At 42.4% G+C, this 21,202-nt stretch overlaps 1 protein-coding gene across 4 annotated transcripts in view; it reads right to left on the reverse strand.

The window, feature by feature from the left end:
* The window catches only part of LOC138751565 (DNA topoisomerase 2-beta-like), a 236,744-nt gene that overhangs the window by 187,849 nt on the left and 27,693 nt on the right, over positions 1-21,202 (reverse strand). For all 4 annotated transcript variants that reach the window (XM_069914001.1, XM_069914002.1, XM_069914003.1 and 1 more), the window contains exons 2-3: positions 9,122-9,310; positions 5,816-5,906 (exon numbers count right to left, since the gene is read on the reverse strand). In XM_069914001.1, coding sequence (XP_069770102.1) covers positions 5,816-5,906; positions 9,122-9,310 — 280 coding nt within the window. The remainder of the gene's footprint in view (positions 1-5,815; positions 5,907-9,121; positions 9,311-21,202) is intronic.

Here is a 21,202-nt window from a genome sequence, read left to right on the forward strand (position 1 = left end):
CCGGAGTTTGATGGTTGACCTTTGAGCAAACCTGGGCGCTGTGCAAGTTGGCTGAAAAGTCCTGAATGTGTGGGATGTGATACTGGTTCGGCGTGGTCGCATCATAAAAGTGACGGTAGTCCCCACAAGGGCGCCAGCTCCCGCAAGTCTTGGGAACCATGTGGAGGGGGAAGGCCCAGGGGCTATCTGATCTACGGACGATTCCCAATTCCTACAAAATGGGAGAATTCTTCCTTGGCCAGTGTCAGTTTTTCGGGGGGTAACTGCCTGGCCTTGGCATGAAGAGGGGGGTCCTGGGTTGAGATGTGATAGTGGACTCCATGTTGGGGCATGACAGAAGTGAACTGTAACTGCAGGATGGAGGGGAACTTGTTGAGAATACTGGAGTACTCGTTGTTGGGAGCGCTGATGGCAACTATCCCGAGGTTGCATGCGTTTGTGGCATCAAGGCAGATGGATTGAAAGGTGTGGGCGTTAACCAACCGCGTGCCTTTGACACCCACTAACAGGCTGTGCACCTAGAGGAAATCGGCCCCCAACAGCACCGTGCCAACCGAGGCCAGCACGAACTTCCAGTGGAACTTGTCCTTTCAGATCTGGATCTGCGCTCTGCGAGTGCCGAAAGTCCTAATGGAGGATCCGTTGGTTGACCATAGGGTAGGGTCCCGTGCACGGGTGTGGGTTTCAAGGGTGGTCGGGGGGAGCATGCTCAGCTCCGGTGTCTCCTAGGAACCATCAGCCGGTGGACTTGTCGGTCACGAGCAGGAGGCTATTCGCGTGGCCAGCCGCTGCAGCCATTAACTGAGCCTGGCAGAGTTGTTTCCCTGAAAGCTACAAGGCTGTCTGCACTTGCGGGCTTGAGCCCCCCAGCATTGATAGTAAAAACATCAGGTGGAATGGCGCTCCTCCGGCTAATGGCGCTCCTCCGGCTAATGGCGCTCCTCCGGCTAATGGCGCTCCTCCGGCTAATGGCGCTCCTCCGGCTAATGGCGCTCCTCCGGCTAATGGCGCTCCTCCGGCTAATGGCGCTCCTCCGGCTAATGGCGCTCCTCCGGCTAATGGCGCTCCTCCGGCTAATGGCGCTCCTCCGGCTAATGGCGCTCCTCCGGCTAATGGCGCTCCTCCGGCTAATGGCGCTCCTCCGGCTAATGGCGCTCCTCCGGCTAATGGCGCTCCTCCGGCTAATGGCGCTCCTCCGGCTAATGGCGCTCCTCCGGCTAATGGCGCTCCTCCGGCTAATGGCGCTCCTCCGGCTAATGGCGCTCCTCCGGCTAATGGCGCTCCTCCGGCTAATGGCGCTCCTCCGGCTAATGGCGCTCCTCCGGCTAATGGCGCTCCTCCGGCTAATGGCGCTCCTCCGGCTAATGGCGCTCCTCCGGCTAATGGCGCTCCTCCGGCTAATGGCGCTCCTCCGGCTAATGGCGCTCCTCCGGCTAATGGCGCTCCTCCGGCTAATGGCGCTCCTCCGGCTAATGGCGCTCCTCCGGCTAATGGCGCTCCTCCGGCTAATGGCGCTCCTCCGGCTAATGGCGCTCCTCCGGCTAATGGCGCTCCTCCGGCTAATGGCGCTCCTCCGGCTAATGGCGCTCCTCCGGCTAATGGCGCTCCTCCGGCTAATGGCGCTCCTCCGGCTAATGGCGCTCCTCCGGCTAATGGCGCTCCTCCGGCTAATGGCGCTCCTCCGGCTAATGGCGCTCCTCCGGCTAATGGCGCTCCTCCGGCTAATGGCGCTTGGGGGGCGCTTGCAGCCGACTGGTCCCTGGGCAGGTGACCTGACTGAGGGTGGCCTCATTCTCCCGCTTGTTCCGTCAGAGGACATCTGTGCGGGCCGTGACTCGTCGTGGGTCGGAGAAGTCCTCATCTGCCAGCAGGAGTTGTACGTCTTCGGGCATTTGCTCAAGGAAAATTTGCCGGAACAGGAAACAGGGTTTGTGGTCCTCTAACACCAGCATCTCATCCATCAGGGCAGATGGGGTTCTGTCTCCCAACCCATCCAGGTGTAGGAGTCTGGAGGTGTGCTGCTGCGGGAAGAGGCCGAAGGTCCCAAGGAGGAGGTTCTTGATGGCGGGGTATTTACCTTCCTCTGGAAGGTTGTGGATGAGGTCGTCCACCCTAGCCACAGTCTCTTCCTTGAGTATCTTCACGACGTGGTAAAACATCGTGGCATCTGATGAAATGTGTCTGAGGCGAAACTGCGCTTCCGCCTGCCCAAACCAAGTACGTGGGCGATGTGTCCAGAAGGGGGGCAGTTTCACTGCGACAGCATTGATCTCTGAGGAATCCCTAGTGAGAGGCCAGAAAATCGTCTGGACTCGTCAGGGTCACCAATGTAGCGGTAGCTACAAGAAATGAGACTCCCAACCACCACATTGGGGGTTTCAATGACCATTTAATTCAAAACTCGTGTGCTCCCCTTTAAGAGCAGCATGAGCCCCACCCCCGCAGTGACATCATCATGCTTGGCCAAGGTGCGTGCTCCATTCAAACCACGCAGCAAGTAGGTCCCCCCCAACGGCGCCATCTTCTCGTGGCTGCCCCGCTGGTGCGGCAGTACAAGCAGGGCTGCTTTGCTTGTACTGCCGCACCAGCGGGGCAGCCGTGAGAATGAGTTCTAAGTTCAGTCTGTTCAAAACCCTTGTGGTCTATACAAGAGGAAATAGCTGGCTAGAGTGTTTAACCTGAAATTAAAAAAAAAACAAAAAGGAACTCTGGTGACTTGCAGAAGATTATAAATTTGGAAACCCCTGATGGGGCAAGTTTCTTCAGCAAGACCATGAAGTGGCTGATCAGAGGGAATCAGTTTGTGTGTGTCCAACAAGCAGCAAATCTCTCTCTGAAACCAACGACAACCTTCCTTAGTGGTAACAAATTACTTTTAAAAACCTAAACACCAGAGCTGTATAAATGTTAAACTCTGTGCACAATGTAAGAATTGCCTGATACCAGTGAACTTAGAGGAGTGAGATTGGACTGTGAATCAAATAACTTTTCTGAACTTATACATGTGCATTTAGAATTAGAAGGGGGGTTGTTAAGGTAATAGTAATAAGTTAAAGTTTGATCTTTTTTTAAATGTTTAAAGAAAATTAGAAACTACTTTTGTTTAAGTAACCATTTATTTTGGTGAATTTCTATTGCTGCTGGGTTTTTTGGGTCTTCTGAGCCCATAACATTGCATATTCAGGATGCAGACGGCGCACTCGTGTTGGCTAAGTTCCAGGGAATCAAGGAGGAAATGCCAGAATTGTTTGTATTTATGCCCCATAGAAAGATTTTCCACAAAGGAGCTTACTTTTGCTGCGGTAGCGGCATCCAGGGCACTGATGGCATGCCAGAACTTGGTAGCCTCCAAAACAATGCCTCTGATCTGGAACTGTGACTTGGCCAGTTGCAACCAATTCCTGGCCACAGAGTTGGTCACGGCTGTTGTAGCATCCTGCACTTTGACGCGTTCGAGGTGGTTTCCAAAGACGTTGGAACCCTCAGGGTCACCACTGAAGCTTCTACTAATGGCAGCACTACCGAAATGAGAGACGTCCACACAGCATGAGATGAACCAGTAAATGAACATAATTTTGAATTCTACTGCTCAAGGAGACTGCCCACTTCCTGTGAGGGACATGCTGGCCTTAGATGTAGCATCAGCATGTCACGGCATCACTTCCCGTCCAGTGGTACACAACATGGAAGCAGCACTGACCCTAGGCAATGTGTGTCGCTTCTCTTCGGCTTGTGTCGGACTGGGGCGGCGATTCAGCCAGTCTAACGGAGTGGTCGCTGGGTCTGCTACACATACATTTAAAAACAAGAGAGTAACTTGGGAGAAGGCAAGACCCCTCAAGGACAATAAAACCTAGAGCCAGAGGAAGTGGGCAAGACACCGAAGAAGTACTTTGCATCAGTATTCATCAGGAAGGAGGAAATGGAGGAGAGTGAGGACAGGGACAGATATGCTAATATCCCAAGGCTTTTCAATTATCAAGGTGTGGTGGTGGTGATGGTGTTAGGGTCCTGATGAACATTAGGATGGTTAAGTGCCTATGGGATCTATCCAGGATTATTAAGTGAGGTAGATGCTGGGGTTTTGACAGACTATTGCATCCTCTTTAGCCAGTGTCCAGATCCAGGAGGACTAGAGAATAATGTTGCTCCTATTTAAAAAGGACAAATCAGGAAATTGTAGGCCATTGAGCTTCATCAGTAGTAGGGAAATTACTGGAGAAGATTCTTAGGATTAGGATCTAATTGCACCTGGAAAAGCATAGATTTATTAAGGAAAGTTAATCATTGTTTTGTGGGGAAGTCACATTCTTATAAAACTGATTAAGTTTAAGGTGATAAAAATGAATGAAGATAAGACAGTGAACATTTTATATGGAGATTAGTAAAGCTTCAGACAAGATTCTTCATGGCAGGCTGATCTAGAAGATTAATGCACATAAGATCCATGGAGACCTAGTAGACTGGCCAAAGAAATTGGTGGAGAAAACAAGAGGTCTGTGAATAGTAGTGTTTTGCAGAGATTAGTCCTGAGATCTGGGTTGTTTGTGACACATATAAATGTCTCTCTTGTACAGAAAATTGGTCAAAAACATCAGTGGGCCGATTAACATGTTTGCAGACAACACAAGAATTGATAGAGTTGGGAACAGTGAGAAAGGTTGTCAAAGGATTTTACAGAATTTAAATCAGTTTGAAATGTGGGCAGAGAAATGGTAGATGGAGCTTCATCTCAACAAGTGTGAAATGTTACCCTCTGGATGGTCAAATGCAAGAGGAAGGTACAAAGTTAATGGCAAGAACCTCAAAAATATTAAAGTACAGAGGAATCTTAGGGGTGCAAGTTCATAACTCCTTGAAAGGGGAAACACAAATAGCACAAAAATGCTTTCTTAGGTCAAGGCACTGAGCATAAAAGTTGGGATGTCATTTGCAACTGTTTAAAACTGGTGATACTGCATTTGGAGTATTATGTACAGCTATGGTTACCACAGTGCAGGAAATATATGGGAGGCTTTGGAGAAGGTTCAAAAATTAATCACTAAGACGTTGCCTGGATTATAAAGTATTATTATTAGGGGAACATTGGGCAAATGTAATTGTTTTCTCTGGAGTGTCAGTGAGTGAGGGTTGGCCTGGAAGTATATAAAATTATGAGAGGCACAGATAGGGTATATAATCACACATAGGGTATATTTCCCAGGGTGGAAATGGCAAATACAAGAGGGCATAACTTTCAAGTGAGAGGGGTGAAGTGTAAAGGATATTTACAAGGTGTGTTTTTTTTTATATATAGCAAGCAGTAGGTGCCTGAAACTCTCTGCCAGCAAAAGTGGTGAAAGCAGACACAAAGCAATGAGACATTTAGACTGGAAATGAAAGGATATTGACTACGTGAAGGAAAATGTGAAGGAAAAGGGTCACAATAGGTGTCCTAGTTGAGTAATTACAGCACATTTCAGAGACCATACACAGTACAGCCACTATATATTGGTGGAGAGATTCAATCAAATGGGCTGTCTGACATGATCTACTTCCTTGAGTATTTGTGGAACTAACCTCATTCAGGCAACAGGACAATGTTCCATCATTTCTGACGGAGAATATTATTGAAAAGTCCTGACCCCAGCACGCACCCAGTCCCCATTCTGGATCACCCTCACCCCGCCCTTGCCTCGAGCCTCACATCCCTCATGGCCTCATGATTCCAAACTCACTGAGCCAGATGGAATTTCTGAACAATTCGATACCAGAGTTTAACTGCACTTAGTTACTTTAAAATGCTAGATATAATGAAAGAAAAACAAGTGCATACCTAGAATTTCATCAAATATTTTATATAAGCCAGGAACAAAGGTAATATCCCTCAAATTCATACCAACATCTTCATCGTATACCCACATTGGCTGAAAAGAAAATGAAACAAGAATAAGTTCTTGAATTTACAATTTACTCTTCATTGTCCTCTATATTTTTTTAATATATGAATCAAATATTCATGAATTTAAACCCTGAAACAGGCCCTCTAGGTTTTTACCCTTCCCAAAATAAAGCCGATCCAGTTTTCTTAGCAGATGGATGTGAAAATTCAATATCATTCCTCTTTCCCATACAAATATCTTTTTCTGTTAGCAAACAAACTTTCCATAACATTGTATATTTTACATATACTTGTGCCGATTTGTAAAGAAAATACCTTTTGGCACAAAACTTTCAGTTTTTTACCAATTCCATTTAAGATTTCTACTCAAAAAATTCAAATCAGAAAAATAATCAAATTTTAAGCTGGATGTGCTCAGTTGGGAATAATCACTTTTGCTCAGACACTGCCCAGAAAATGGTTTGTGACCCTTATCCTAGTACCTCCTATTTCTAATGTAGAAGGCTCCATGTAGTCAATTTTATAACATTCAGACAATATAACTATTTTAGTCCACACCCTCACTTTTGGATTGCTGTAACAATATTCACAGAATGTCAATTACAATTCTACTTGCAACACAAAAGTACAAAACAAAACAATTCCTGATCTTCTTGATCTTGGTTTCAGAACTCCGTTCTGCAATTGGATCCATGACTTCTTATCCCACAGGCCACAATCAGTGAGAATTAGTGACAGCACCTCTTCCACAATCATCTTCAATACTGAAGCACCATAATGATGTGTGTTCAGTCCTCTGTCATACTACCTGTGTAGCCACATCTGCGTGGTCAAATACTGCTCCAACTCCCTCTATAAATTTGTGGATGACATCAGTCAGAGGCAGGATCTTAATGATGAAACTATGTACAGAAGATTGATAGAGGAACTTGTGGTTTGTTGTCATGACAACAATCGCTCTATCAATATCAGCAAGACAAAAGACCCAGTTATAAACTTAGAGTAGAGCTCACTCCATGGTACACATCAATAGTACTGCAGTGGAGATAGTAGACTGCTTTAAGTTAGTTCATAGGGATAAACATCTCCAGTAACTTGACCTGATTCACTCATATCAATAGGATGGCCAAGAAATTACTTTCTCAGAAGCTTGAGGAAATCTGGCAATTCATCAGCACCCTGAACAATCCTACACATCCTCTTCTCTGCCAATCACCCCACCCCAACAATTCCACCTATAACTCTCTCTGCCTTTGAAAAGGAGCCTACATATTAAAAGACCCATTCCACATCCCATCACCCCCCACCCTCAGCACACACTCTTCATAAGAAGATTCACAAGTGTAAAATCATGCACCAGCAGATTCAAGGTCAGTTTCTTTCTCACTATTATCAGACTCCTGAATGGATCCTAAGATATTAAAATTTTGTTGCTTTTGTTCTGTACCAGCTAATCTTTCTCTTTAACTCAAATCTTTTGTAGTGTTGTACTTGTATGAAATGTCTGCTTGCAAAACGTTCCGCACTGTATTTTCAATACATGTGACAATGAACAAACTTGAAACTTGGAATTATTTGAGGTGAGGTGCATACAACAAATTTAAATGACCCTGCTAAATGTAGCTTCATTTTTAGTGGACTGATACCAATATTCCAAAAATACTACTCACTTAAGTGCCCTCCTGCATGCTGTGTAATCAAGGACTACAAAATTCTTCAAATACTTAGTAACTAACATTCCAAAAGAGATCCACAACCCTACCACAAAACCAACAACAGGTTCTATAATCCTGCTCCTTCTAGTGTCCACTAAGGCATTCTGGTTTGTTCTTCCATTCCCTCCCACAACTTTCCTTCCCAAGGAATCTTTCCGTGCAAGCATCAAATAATCATAATCTCTTTTCCAGGAAAATGGGTCTAAAAATAGGATTCATACATTTAAGGTGAGACAGTAAATATTAAATGGGGACCAGAGATGCACCTTTTTCTAAACCAAGGATAGTAAGTATGTGGAATGAGGTGCCAGGGGAAGTTGTGGATGGTGAAACAATTATAATGTTTACAAGACATGTAGACAGATACATAGATAGGAAATGTTTATCGTACAAAAACACAGAACCTGGTCAGCATTGATTGGTTGGGTCAAGAAGGACTTTTCCAGACTGTAAAATGTTAACACCATTGGTGCCAGCTCTGCTGTTTTATCTCTTCTTTTTCAACCTTCCAGCACTTCAAAAATTCCTTCTACGCAAGTATAAATTCACATCCTATCTCTATCATTTTAGTTTATGGCATTCAATACTCAATGTGGTTTCTTCTATATTGAAGGAATCAGGTGCAAATAAATTCATAATGGTAATGCTGAGTTTCACTTCAATTTCCATCCCACTCTGACCTCTGCCTTTGACCCCTTACACTACTCCTATAAAGCTATATGCAATCTCAAAGAATACTATATTTTTCAACTTGGCAGATAATAAGCCTCAAGACTTAACAGTCTTTTGATTTAAAAAGTCATCAACCTGAAATTTTGCACTTTTCTCTCTCCATAGTCACTCCTTGATCCGAATACAGTAAAATCCCTGTTATCCAGAAATCAAGCAACTGACAAAAATCGTGGAAAATAAATTGGTAAAAAAAATACAAAAGTTTAAAATTGGTGCTACCTAGCAGTTAGTTTGCTAATCTTGCAACACGCAATCTCAAGCAACTGGAAAATTCACTTAGCCGGCATCTACCAATCACCATAGCTACCAGGGATTTTACTTTATTTCCATATCTTCTGTTTTAACATCAAAACTTTCAATGGCCATACAAAGCCAAAGGTGGCACCGTGGGCACACAGGTGGCATGGCTGCCTCTAGCGACCCAAGGTTCAATTCTGACCTCCAGTGCTGTCCATGACAATTTTCATGTTCTCCCTGTATCTGTGTGGATTTTCTCCAGGTGTTTTCTCTGACATCCCAAAGACTTGTGGATTGATAAGTTAACTGGCCACCATAAATTGTTCTTGGTGTATGTGGGAGAGTGGAAAATTTTCAGGAAGTTGAGTGTGGAGAAAATAAGAAGGGATTAACGGAGGATTAGTGTAAATGAGTTTGATGGTCACTTGGACATTCAAAGGGCTCGCGGCAATATTAAACAAATAATTTCTATTTGTAACTAGTCTTTATTAAAATAATTGAAAGAATGCAATTCATTAATTTCACATCAACCATGAATAAAGTAATAATTTTTCACCTGAGTTACAGGCTCCACTGAACCAATGTATGAGTCAGGACGGAGGAGGATGTGTTCCAGTTGTGTTTTCTTCTGATATACTCTCTCCACAGACATTTTCTTTGAAGCTTCTGACATCTTTTTCGAAGTGTCAGCTTTAGCATTTATTTCTTCCTTATTTGCAAGATTTTTCTGATTGCTGAACAATGTCTGTAGAACAAAGTTTGATGATGTTTACTATGAAAAGGTACATTATAGGATTACAATCATATTTTGGAGATGATAATTTAGATTTTTTCATGTTCCAAGTGAAAGCAAAGTAAAATTTACAAAATATGGTTCTCATCACACATTATAGTTTCAAACTTATTTTAGCTATACAGAATTATTTCACAGAAACAATGATATTTACAACATTATTGACCAATTCTAAGATAATAACAAAAATTCCAACCACCAGCAGATCATTAACACTGGCTGGTCACCTTATAGAAAGTTGTCACAAAAGATATGACTATCTTTGGTTTGGTGCTGCAGTAGAAAAGGAATAGCCTGGAGTGGGCAGAAGTTGGGGGATGAGGCAACTGATATTAATCCAACACCTCATGCCATCAGAACCAAGTTCAACAAGGAAAATGCAGTTTATTTACTATCTATCTATCTCTCTCAGCAATAAATCAACACATCTTCATGCTGACAGCATCTGAATGGGACGTCAGTGCCTGTCAAAATCAAGGGGGACCAACACTGATTTAATAAGGAGTTTAAAGATTATGCTGAGAATAACACAATAATTTCCAAACTACCAGCTGCTACAACTGTTCATGAATGTTAGTCAACAAGACTGTCCATGCTTAATAACTATGCAACCCAGCAGAAAAAGACTGAAGCAATTGTAACCATTTTCAGCCAAAAATTACAAATGAATAAACTATTTAGCATTCCCATCTACAATGATTACAATCTTCCATCAATTCAGACTGACCTTATTGAATGGCTGCTCTGTCAAAGTCTCAAGATTACGAGTTGCTAACCTGTTCTCATACAGCTGTAGCACTGGCATTCACCAAATAATGAAATTGGTTCAGGTATGCCCAAAATTTTGCTGAAGCAAGAATAATTCCTGATGATTAATTCAATCAGCAACTTCTCAGATAATGAAGCTGTCCATGTACAAATACAGTAAAGATAGAAAACAGTCAAGCAAGGCTTAAAAGTGACAAGCAGCAACACATTTCCATTGCCAAACTATCAAAGATCAAAATCACCAAGTGGGAGAAGAATTACCATTGGTCGAATCTTGTGATGCTGAGGAAAGAGTAAGAAGGAAAAACCAGAGCTCCAAGAAAAATAGTGAATTTGAAAAAACAGCCAAAAATCTTTAGAACCTTAAAAAAAATCGAAAGAAACATAGGAATATCACAGCAATGGAAAAGAAAGACAAAAGATCTCCTTAAAAAAGTATCAACATCAGTACCCTGCAAGGATCAACAACGGCATCCTCATGGTGGGGAAGATGACTAAGCCCGTCTAATGTATCCAGAGGCAGGGGAAGAGAAGTTGGGATCAGGACCCACTCAGTAGGTGGATGGATCACCTGCCCGAGACCTCAAAAGCAGCAGATCACGCAGGCTTGTGATAAAGCATGGATGCCACTGGAGAGGAGACTACATCAGGACTACAGGGTGAGCCTCCTATGCAAAGGGAGAGAAGGGTGGAAGGCATCATCGACATTGGGAGCAGCAGCGGGGCAAAGGGAGGCTCGGGAGACAGCAATCCCATGCCAAAAGATTGAGAGGGCAGGAAAAAGGCGCAGGCAGCACCAATAAGCCACCCTACCACAGAGTGGGGTGAACTTGGCGGACAGCAGTGGGGACACAGTGGCAACATGGGCGACTTCGAGCCAGCAGCGGGAGCTTTGGGAAGCAGCAGCACGGGGAGCAACATGGGAGGAGGAGGATGACCTGTCATCATTGATAGAGAAGAAAACCAAAACTGAAAGAAAGAGCAGGACTACAATCTTTTATGAGGGATATTAAAGGAATGATTAAAGCTGTGGTGGAGGCATCTGAAAACAGAATAAAGAAAGTTTTATAGGATTTTATCAAAGGAAATGGGAGAAATTAAGAGCTGTAGGAGGATTGTCAGGGAGGGTGACCATGGTAGAAGTAAGGGTGGAAAGGGTGGAAGATAACATGGAAAGACTGGAAAGACATAGAGATGCCTTAGAAATAGAGAAAGAAAAAAATAAGGGAATGATTAGATGTATTAGAAAATTAAAGCCAAGGAAATAATATAAAAATAGTAGCAGTAAAAGGAAGAGACCCAATAACATCTTTTTAGGAATTGGATCCCGGAGATATTGGGGAAAGAGAAAGTAAGGAATGGGGGGGGGGGAACCTTCAGATAGAGAGGGCCCATTGATCCCCTCTTCCAAAACCAGGTCCAGGACAGAGAACTCGCTCTGTCTTGATCGGGCTTGTGAAAAAGCAAGACAGAGAAAAGATGCTGTGTGCAGCAGGCTATAGGGACTAAAGAAGGGGGGGAGGGCGCAAATGTGAAGGGGATAAAATCCTCTTTTACCTGGATTTAACCACTGTGATCTTAAGAAAGCACAGTGTTTGACCCAATTTTAAAATGTCCTAAGAAACAAAGGAATTGGGTTTACCCTATTGTACCCGGCAACCTCTGAAAGTATTTTTATCTGGAGGCGGAAGAATTTTTTTTTTTTACGGAGGCCAAAGAGCCACTAGAATGTATAAATACTTAGACTGCTGCCCCAAAAAACTCCTAAGGGAGAGAGTAAGAGGAAAAAAATTAAAGGAAAATAATAATGTAAATACTATAAAAATAAGAATTGCACACTTTATCAAAAAAATGTTTTTTTTAATAAGAAAATATTTGTTGTGAGCTCTGGAGTGACTGAAAGGGTGGCTAAATGAGAAGACGGGTGCAATGCACACAGTCCAAGATGAGAAGGGAGGTGGCGCCAAAATTTCTTGGGCTGGTGCCAGGAGGCTAAGAAAGAACCAGGGCTGGAGGAAAAGATGTATGGACAACATGTCATTTGTTTGTTTTTTACCCCTTGTTTTAGTTTTCCAGGATTTATTTTGAGGGTGGTCAGCAAAACCAACAGGACAAACATCATGGACTGGGTGAGGGTCAAATGTTTTGAGAGAGAGATAAAGGGAGGGAATCTGGAGAAAGAATACTGGGGCAATGGAGGAAACAGTTAAGTTCCTGAGCTTCAGTGTCAATTATTTAAATGGAACGGTGTAAAGGAAGAGAGTCTTGGCACATGGTTTAAAAAAAAAAGCAGGTAGATGTGGCCTTTTTACAAGAGACCCATCTCAAATAAAAAGCATCAAAAATTAAAAAGGGAATGGGTAGGACATGTGATAACGTCCTCCTTTAACTCCAAGAGTTAAGGGAGTAGCCATTTTAATAGGAAAAAATGTTCCAGTAAGGGTGGAAGACACGGTCATTAACCCAGCGGGAAGATTCATAATGTTACACTGTCAAATATATTCGAAACCCTGGACAGTAATAAATATATACATCCCATCTAGAGTTCCACTTTCTAGGGACATTGGAAAGTACAGTTCAGACTGTCCAAACACCAAATTTAGTTTGTGAAGATCACCTTGTCAGTAGCCAGGAAGTGCATAGAGGTTACATGGAAGTCCGACTCCCAGCTAAACATCACTTGATGGAATATGGAAATACAGAGTTGCATTCCCCTGGAGAAAATCACCTACAATTTATGGAAGAGATATGACGCTTACATTGAATTTTGGCAACTATATCTGAGGCACATAGGTGCACACATATAATTCACAACCTCTCCCACCCCCACCCTGCCAAAGAGAAAAGAAACAATTCATCTCAGCAGTTAAATTAAGAGTACGAAATGGGGAATGCAGCACAGACAAAGTGTCTTTTTGCATCTACCTGTTTTTATTTAATATCTGAGGTCCTCTAACTTTGCGTAGCATTGTTGTCTTTGTTGGTATTTAGGTGGTTTTTGTATGTTTGTATTTTTATATTTTGATATTTGTATAATTTAAGGGATAGGGAAGGGAGGGTGTAAGGAGAGGAAAATAAGGACTCTGTAAATCATAATTACATGGAAAGAGAATGTAATATTTTGTTTAATGGATTTGCATGAATCTTTGGAAAATCAAAATAAAATATTCAAAAAAGATATATGCCCCTAATTTTGATGATGAAAAATTTATCCAAAATATATTTTTATACTTGGCAGAAAGGTGGGAAAATGTCTTAATTGGAGGGGATTTAAATTTTTGACTGGATCCTGCATTGGATAAATCGGCAAAAAAAGTGACAAGAGCCAGGGTGGCAAAAAAAACTCTCGTTCCTAGGAAAGAGTTAAATCTGGTGGTCACTTGGAGACATTGGCATCCAAGAGAGGAGGATTACTCATTCTACTCTAAACAACATGATTGCTACACCAGAACTGACTCATTTCTAGCCTCGGCTCAGCGAGAGGGCGGAATTGTAGAAACTGAATACACGGCAAGGCTATTATCAGATCAATTGCTTTTGACTTTAACTATTATCATGCCAGACAAACAAGCTACGGTGTATAGGTGGCACCGTATTGAAAAAGATGGAATTCTGTAGTTTCATTAGAACTCAAATAAAAATATTTTGCAAGGAAAACTGTACCTCCACTGCCAACAAATTTCTGTTATGGGATACATTAAAAGAGAACAAATAATTGAATACACTAAAGGCATTAAAAAAAAGTATATGAGGGAGGGTCAATGATTTGGAACAGGAAGTAATTCAATTGGAAAAGGATCATCAAAAATCAGGCTTGGAGGAACAATAAAAAACATTAATAAATAAAGCTCAAGTACAACACCATGCAAACATATAAAATGGAAAAGACAAAATTGAAATCCAAACAAAAGTACTATGAGCTAGAAGTAAAAGCCCATAAGGTATTATCTTGGTAGTTGGGGGCGGAGGAAAGCGCAAGAACAATTAATGCAATCAAAAAAGAGGCAAACAGAATCTTCTATAACCCAAAAGAAATAAATGAAGCATTTAGGCAGCGTTGTATGCAATTATATAAATCCGAATCAACAGGTGATTTTTGATAAAATGGAGGAATTTATCTAATTTGGAACTCTTAAATTTAGAGACCTAGAAGCGGGAAGGATTAGATACTCCCTTCTAAGAGGAAGAAATAGTAAAAGCACTGATATTGCTACAAACCAGTAAGTCTCCGGGAGAGGACAGGTTCCCTCCAGAATTCTACACAGAATTTAAGGACCTATTGATACCATTGTTCATGCACATGGTGGAACAGGAGGCTGAGACCCACACTCTTCCAGAAACTTTTTCAATGGCAATAATTACGGTAATTCCTAAAAAGGATAGGGACCCACTAAAGTCATCTTTCCATAGGCCAATCTCACTTCTAAGCATGGATTATAAAATAACAGCCAAAGCTCTGGCAAATAGATTTGGCTCTGTATCTGCCAACGCTAATAAATACAGATCAGGTGGGGTTCGTGCAGGATAGGTAATCGGCAGACAATACAAGTAGGTTACTTAGTTTAATACATCTGGCATAGTCAAGGGTGGATCCAAGTATAGCTGTGGCACTGGACATGGAAAAAGAACCTTGATAGACTGGAGTGGGACTTCTTAAATTAAAGAATTGGAAAAATTTGGGTTGGGACAATCATTCATAAATTGGATCAAAGCACTAAATTATAAACCTAAGGCCAAGGTTGTTATCAATGGGCAAATATCTTCAGCTTTCCCACTGACTAGGTCTAGCAGGCAGGGCTGTCCGCTGTTCCCGGCTCTTATTCACATTAGCCACTGAACCGTTAGCAGAAGTAATTCTCCAGGTTCCAGGCATTAAGGGGTTTAGAGTGGGCCAGGAAGATCAACTTATTTGTGGATGATGTGTTAATATATTTCACAGAGCCAGTAGGGTCGTTAGCCAGGTTACAGACCATACTGGAGGTCTATGGTAAAATCTCAGGATACAAAATCCAAAATCAATTATGATAAGAGTGAGATAATGCCACTAACAAAAGGGAATTATGAGAAATACCAACAAGAGAGTAAGTTCGAAAGGGGATCGCACATAAATTCATCTTGGCTATGTATCTTTTGTTCTAAAGAAAGGGCCTAAAACTGGGTCTCCATAAATCCAGGGAGAGATGGGAGTCAGATCTAGGAACAAAAATTCCTGAACAAAAATTCTGTCAAGACAGTATGACAGCAGTTATTATGCCAGATATAGGCTGGTGCCTGCCACATTGATCATCGCCAGTGGGCTGATATCGCCTCAAACCGTGCATCTTGGCGCCTCACAGTTCGGCAGGCAGCAACCTCCTTTGAAGAAGACTGCACAGCCCACCTCACTGACAAAAGACAAAGGATGAAAAACCCAACACCCAACCCCAACCAACCAATTTTCCCCTGCAACCGCTGCAACCGTTGCAACCGTGTCTGCCTGTCCCGCATCGGACTTGTCAGCCACAAACGAGCCTGCAGCTGACGTGGACATTTACCCCCTCCATAAATCTTCATCCGCGAAGCCAAGCCAAAGAGGCTGATGCAATACAATTTCTTGCACCAGATATACCTTACACCACAAAAATTGTGTAAGGTTAAACCAGAAATCTTAGAATTGTGTTTTAGATGCAGCGTAGATACAGGAATCTTTGTACATTCAACCTGGCTATATGCCAAGGTGAGAAACTTCTGGGTAGAATTAGGGGACATTCTGGAAAAAAATTACAGGGGTGGAGTACCCACAGGATCCAACACTGTTCCTGTTGGGGGATATTATGGACGTGAATCTGAGGTTGTCCAAACACAAAATTCTATTTGTAAAAGTTGCCTTGGTGGTGGCCAGGAAATGTCTAACAGTCACTTGGAAATTTATCTCTCAGCCAACCATAATGCGATGGAACATGGAGATGCGGAGCTGTGTTCTCCTGGAGAAAATTACCTAGAAATTGAAAGGGTGAAACGACACATTCATTAAGACGTGACAGTCATTCTTGCGATATATTGAGGCAAGTGTGATTAACCCTCCCAATGTCTCTTTCACAAGGAAATAGTGGACAACAGGTCCACACTATAGGCTCATACAAGACCAGGAATGTCAGGAATGAGGAAATAAATTAGAGGCCTGGCCGGCCACCCTCACGCTTTTTAAAAATAAGTGTACTTGCATTATCTTTAGTAATTGTTATATGTCTTTCTTTGTTAATGTTGGGGTAGGAGAGGGGAAAAAAGATGGGGGGAGGAAGAGAAGGGAGGAAAATAGGCTTGATATAAATTGATCTGAAAAAGGGGAGGAGATATCCCTGTGATGTTTGTAAAATGTGAATCTGAAAAATTACAAATAATTTTTTTTTAAAAAAAAGAATCATCATAGGTCTGGGCAGCTAAATATGATACAACCATATAACAATTTACAGTACGTAAACAGGCCAGATCAGCCCTTCTAGTCCTCACTGATTTACGTGAAATTCCACTAGTTCCACCTACACACTCCCTGCCCATAACCCTCCAACCCCCTCACATCCATGTATTCATCTAACCTCTTCTTAAATAACAAAATTAACCCTGCCGCACTACCTCTTCCTGAAGATCATTCCACTCAGCCACCACTCTCTGACTGAAGAAGCATCCTCTTATATTACTCCTAAACTTTTGTCCCCTAACCCTTAACTTATGACCCCTTGTTCCAATCTCCCCTACCCTCAGGGGAAAGAGCCTATTCACATCTACTCTATCTATTCCCTTCATAATTTTAAATACCTCTATCAAATCCCCCTCAACCTTCTACGCTCCAATGAGTAAAGTACCAGTCTACTCAATCTTTCTTCTTATTCAAGATACTGCAATCCAGGCAACATTTTTGTAAACTTTCTTTGCACCCTCTCTACTTTATTTATATCCTTCCTATAATTTGGAGACCAGAACTACACACAATACACCAAACTTGGCCTCACCAATGCCTTAAACAGTCTCAACATCACCTCCCAGTTCCTATATTCTGTGCTATGATTTATAAAGGCCAGCATACCAAAAGCCTTCTTCACCACCCTATCTACATGGGAATCCACCTTCAAGGAATGCTGAACGGTTATTCCAAAATCCTTCTGTTCCTCTGCATTCCTCAATGCCCTCCCCTTTACTGCATACGTCCTATTTTCGTTATTCTTCCCAAAATGAAGCACCTCACACTTGTCTACATTAAACTCCATCTGCCACCTTTCAGCCCATTTTTCCAAACAGTCCAAATCCTTCTGCAGTCCATGAAAACCCTCCTCATTATCCACAATTCCCCCTATTTTTGTATCGTCTGCATATTTACTCACCTAATTTACCACCCCAATGTCTAAATGAAATCAGAGATAAGGTCTATACTGCAGCAATCATCTCCTGCATCTCCAATGTAGAAAAGGCCACAATGGGAGCACTGAATGCAGATAATGACTCCTGCAGACACACAAGTGAAATGTTACATTGTCCTCCATAATTTCCACCACCTTCAACATGATTCTACCATAGAGACCACTCGCTCGTGCACTCATCGCTTCCCATTAACAATATATAACCATATAACAGTTTACAGTGCAGAAACAGACCATATCGGCCCTTCGAGTCCCCACCTGTTCACTTGAACAACTCCACTAGTTGCCCCCTCCCACTCTCCACCCATAACATTCCAACCCCCTCATATCCATGGACACATCCAACCTTCTCTTAAATTACAGAAAGGACCCTGCCGCAACTATCTCTTCTGGAAGATCATTCCATTCTGCGACCACTCTCTGAGTGAAGAAGCATCCTCTAACATTTCTCCTAAAGTTTTGCCCCCTTACCCTTAACTTATGCCCTCTTCTTGTTCCAACCTCCCCTGCCCTCAGGGAAGAGTCTACTCACGTCTAGTCTATCTATTCCCTTCATAATTTTAAATACCTCTATCAAATCCCCTCTCAACCATCTACGTTCCAATGAATAAAGTCCCAGTCTCCTTAATCTTTCTCTGTACCCTAGATGTTGTAAGCCAGGCAACATCCTTGTAAATCTTCTCTGCACCCTCTCCACCTTATCTATTTGCTTCCTATAATTTAGAGACCAGAACTGAAAACAATACTCCAAACCTGGTCTCACCAATACCTTAAACAGTCGCAGCATCACTTCCCAGCTCCTATACTCTATACTATGATTTATGAAGGCCAGCATACCATATGCCTTCTTAACCGCCCAGTCTACATGGGAATCCACCCTCAAGTAACTCTGTACCATAACTCCAAGATACCTCTGTTCCTCTGCATACGTCAATGCCCTCCCTTTAACTGCATAGGTCCTATTTTGGCTATTTTTTCCGAAATGCAGCACCTCGCACTTGTCTACATTAAATTCCATCTGCCATCTTTCAGCCCACTTTTCCAAACAAACCAAATCCTTCTGTAATCCAAGAACACCTTCCTCACTATCCACCATTCCCCCTATTTTCATATCGTCTGCATATTTGCTTATCCAGTTAACCACCCCCTCCTCCAAATCATTAATATAAATGATAAACAACAGGGGACCTAGCTCCGATCCCTGAGGCACACCGCTCATCACAGGCTTCCATCTTGACAGACAGTTGTCCACCATGACTCTCTGCTGTCTATCTTCCAGCCACCTCTGAACCCATCTCACTATCTCTCTATTAATCCCTAGTGACTGAACCTTCCTTACTAACCTTACATGCGGAACCTTATCAAAAGCCTTAATAAAATCCAAATAGATCACATCAACCGCCCTACCTACATCCACTTTTCTTGTCACCTCTTCAAAAAACTCAACAAGATTCGTCAAACATGACTTTCCCTTAACAAACCCATGCTGGGTGCCCCTGATCAATCACTGCCTATCCAGATATTTGTACATAGTATCTCTAAGAATACCTTCCATAACTTTCCCCACCACCGAAGTCAAACTTACTGGCCGATAATTACATGGCCTGCAACTTGAGCCTTTTTTAAACAATGGAACTACATTTGCAACCCTCCAATTCCGCGGCACTACACCCTCCTCCTGTGATTGTTGAAAAATCACTGTCAGAGCCCCCGCTATTTGCTCCCTGACCTCTCTTAATGTCCTGGGAAAAATCCCATCAGGATCAGGAGACTTATCCACCTTTATTGACCCTAGAAGCTCCAAAACCCTTTCTTTACTAATCTCTATCCTTTCCATAACTAAGCTATTTGCCTCACTTATCTCACATAGTCTAATGTCCTTTTCCCTCGTGAATACAAACGATAAAAAATCATTCAATATCTCCCCCATCTCATACAGTTCCTCACATAGTCCACCGTTCCCATTTTCCAGTGGACCTATTCCATCCTTAACCCTCCTTTTACTATTCACGTATCTGTAAAAACCCTTAGGATTCACTTTCACCTTATTAGCTATGGACACCTCATACCTTTTTGCCTTTCTAATTTCCCTCTTAAGGTACTTTCTGTTATCTAAGTAATGATCATACATCTCAATCATTTGTTTCTTATATTTAGCAAAGGCCTCCCTCTTAACCCGAACCAACTTCCTAATTTTTCTAGAAAACCACGCTCCCTTGAACTTTTGCTCTAGCCTTTCGGCTGGACTGGAACATAAAGATCCTGTACTCTCAAAATCTCACCTTTAAATAACCTCCAAATTTCCTCTACATCCTTTCCAGCAAAAAGATCAGCCCCTTGGTATGTTCCCCACATTTGCGGCCACACCTGTTCCCTCACCACCATTTAGGGCACCAAGCAGTCCTTTCAATTGAAGCAACACTTCACTTATGTATCTGCAGGAGTCATCTACTGCATCTGGTGTTCTCGTTGTGGCATTCTCTACATTGGAGAGAATGGACACAGACTAGGAGATCCCTTCACTGAGCACCTTCGCTCTGTCTGCATCAGTGACATGGATCTCCCAGTGGCCAATGATTTCAATTCTGAGCCCCACTCCTATGTTAACATATCTGACCATGGCCTCGTACTGTCAAACCAAGACCACCCGTAAATTGGATGAGCAAAACAATTTCTGCCTGGGACTGTCCACCCAGATGTCATTAACATCGACTTCTCTAGTTTCTGCTAATCTACTCCCCATTTTTCCCTCCCTTGTCTTCTTTTGTGAAAGTCAGCTTGCACTGTAATAAAATAAACAGCAGAACCAATTAAACTTACAACAGTTTCCTTTATTCAGTCTTGTTAATGTTAGTGCTGTTGGGTACAAAGAAAAAGTTCAGTAACTCATTCTCCACACTGATCCCCACTCAAAGCATATAGAGTATTGATCCCATTTTTATACGCCTTCAAGCAGGGGTCTGCATGAGACCCTACAAGTTTCGCACGAATTTCACGCTGGATTCCTGTTTTTACAAAAATGTTCCATTGTGGTGTCTGTAGACAAGCTGGCAAAAACAGGATTTCCTTGGTTAGGTACTATCTCACTACAGCAAAGGGAAGGTCATGTTAGAAGGCAGTCACATTTCTACCTATGTTACAAGGCAACTATATTCTCACCCAATCCTTTGTTAAGCATATACATTAACCATATACTTTTACACTTTCCTCCAGCTCTCTACTCCTTTCCATCTCCATTCACAGACCCAATGCCCCTCCCCTGTTTGCCAGTGCGCCCTCCCTCCCATATCCACCTATACCTCCTCCCTGTGGGACTGTGGTCCACCTCCCCGCCCACCAAATTGTTCAGGTGCCTGTCTATATTTTGTCATACCATTTTATTTAAAAATTTTCCATACATGCAATTAATAAACTTTTAAATAAAAGTGTTGGTTAAGTTAAAAAATTACAATGGTTACATGATGATTTTTACCCCATCCTTACCTTCCTCCCGATACCCTCCCTCCCAAAAAAAACTATACAAAAGATATAAATGAGATATATAGCATATGAAGTATAGAAAAGAAAGAAGAAAATAGTTTCCTGGATTGCTCGATGGGTCAATTCGCACACTGGTTATATGACTGTTTTATGGAAAAAGATTAACACAGGTCTCAAAAGGCTGGAAGTACATTTTTACATA

Source organism: Narcine bancroftii, chromosome 1 (assembly GCF_036971445.1).
Source record: "Narcine bancroftii isolate sNarBan1 chromosome 1, sNarBan1.hap1, whole genome shotgun sequence".
Taxonomy (NCBI): Eukaryota; Metazoa; Chordata; class Chondrichthyes; order Torpediniformes; family Narcinidae; genus Narcine; species Narcine bancroftii.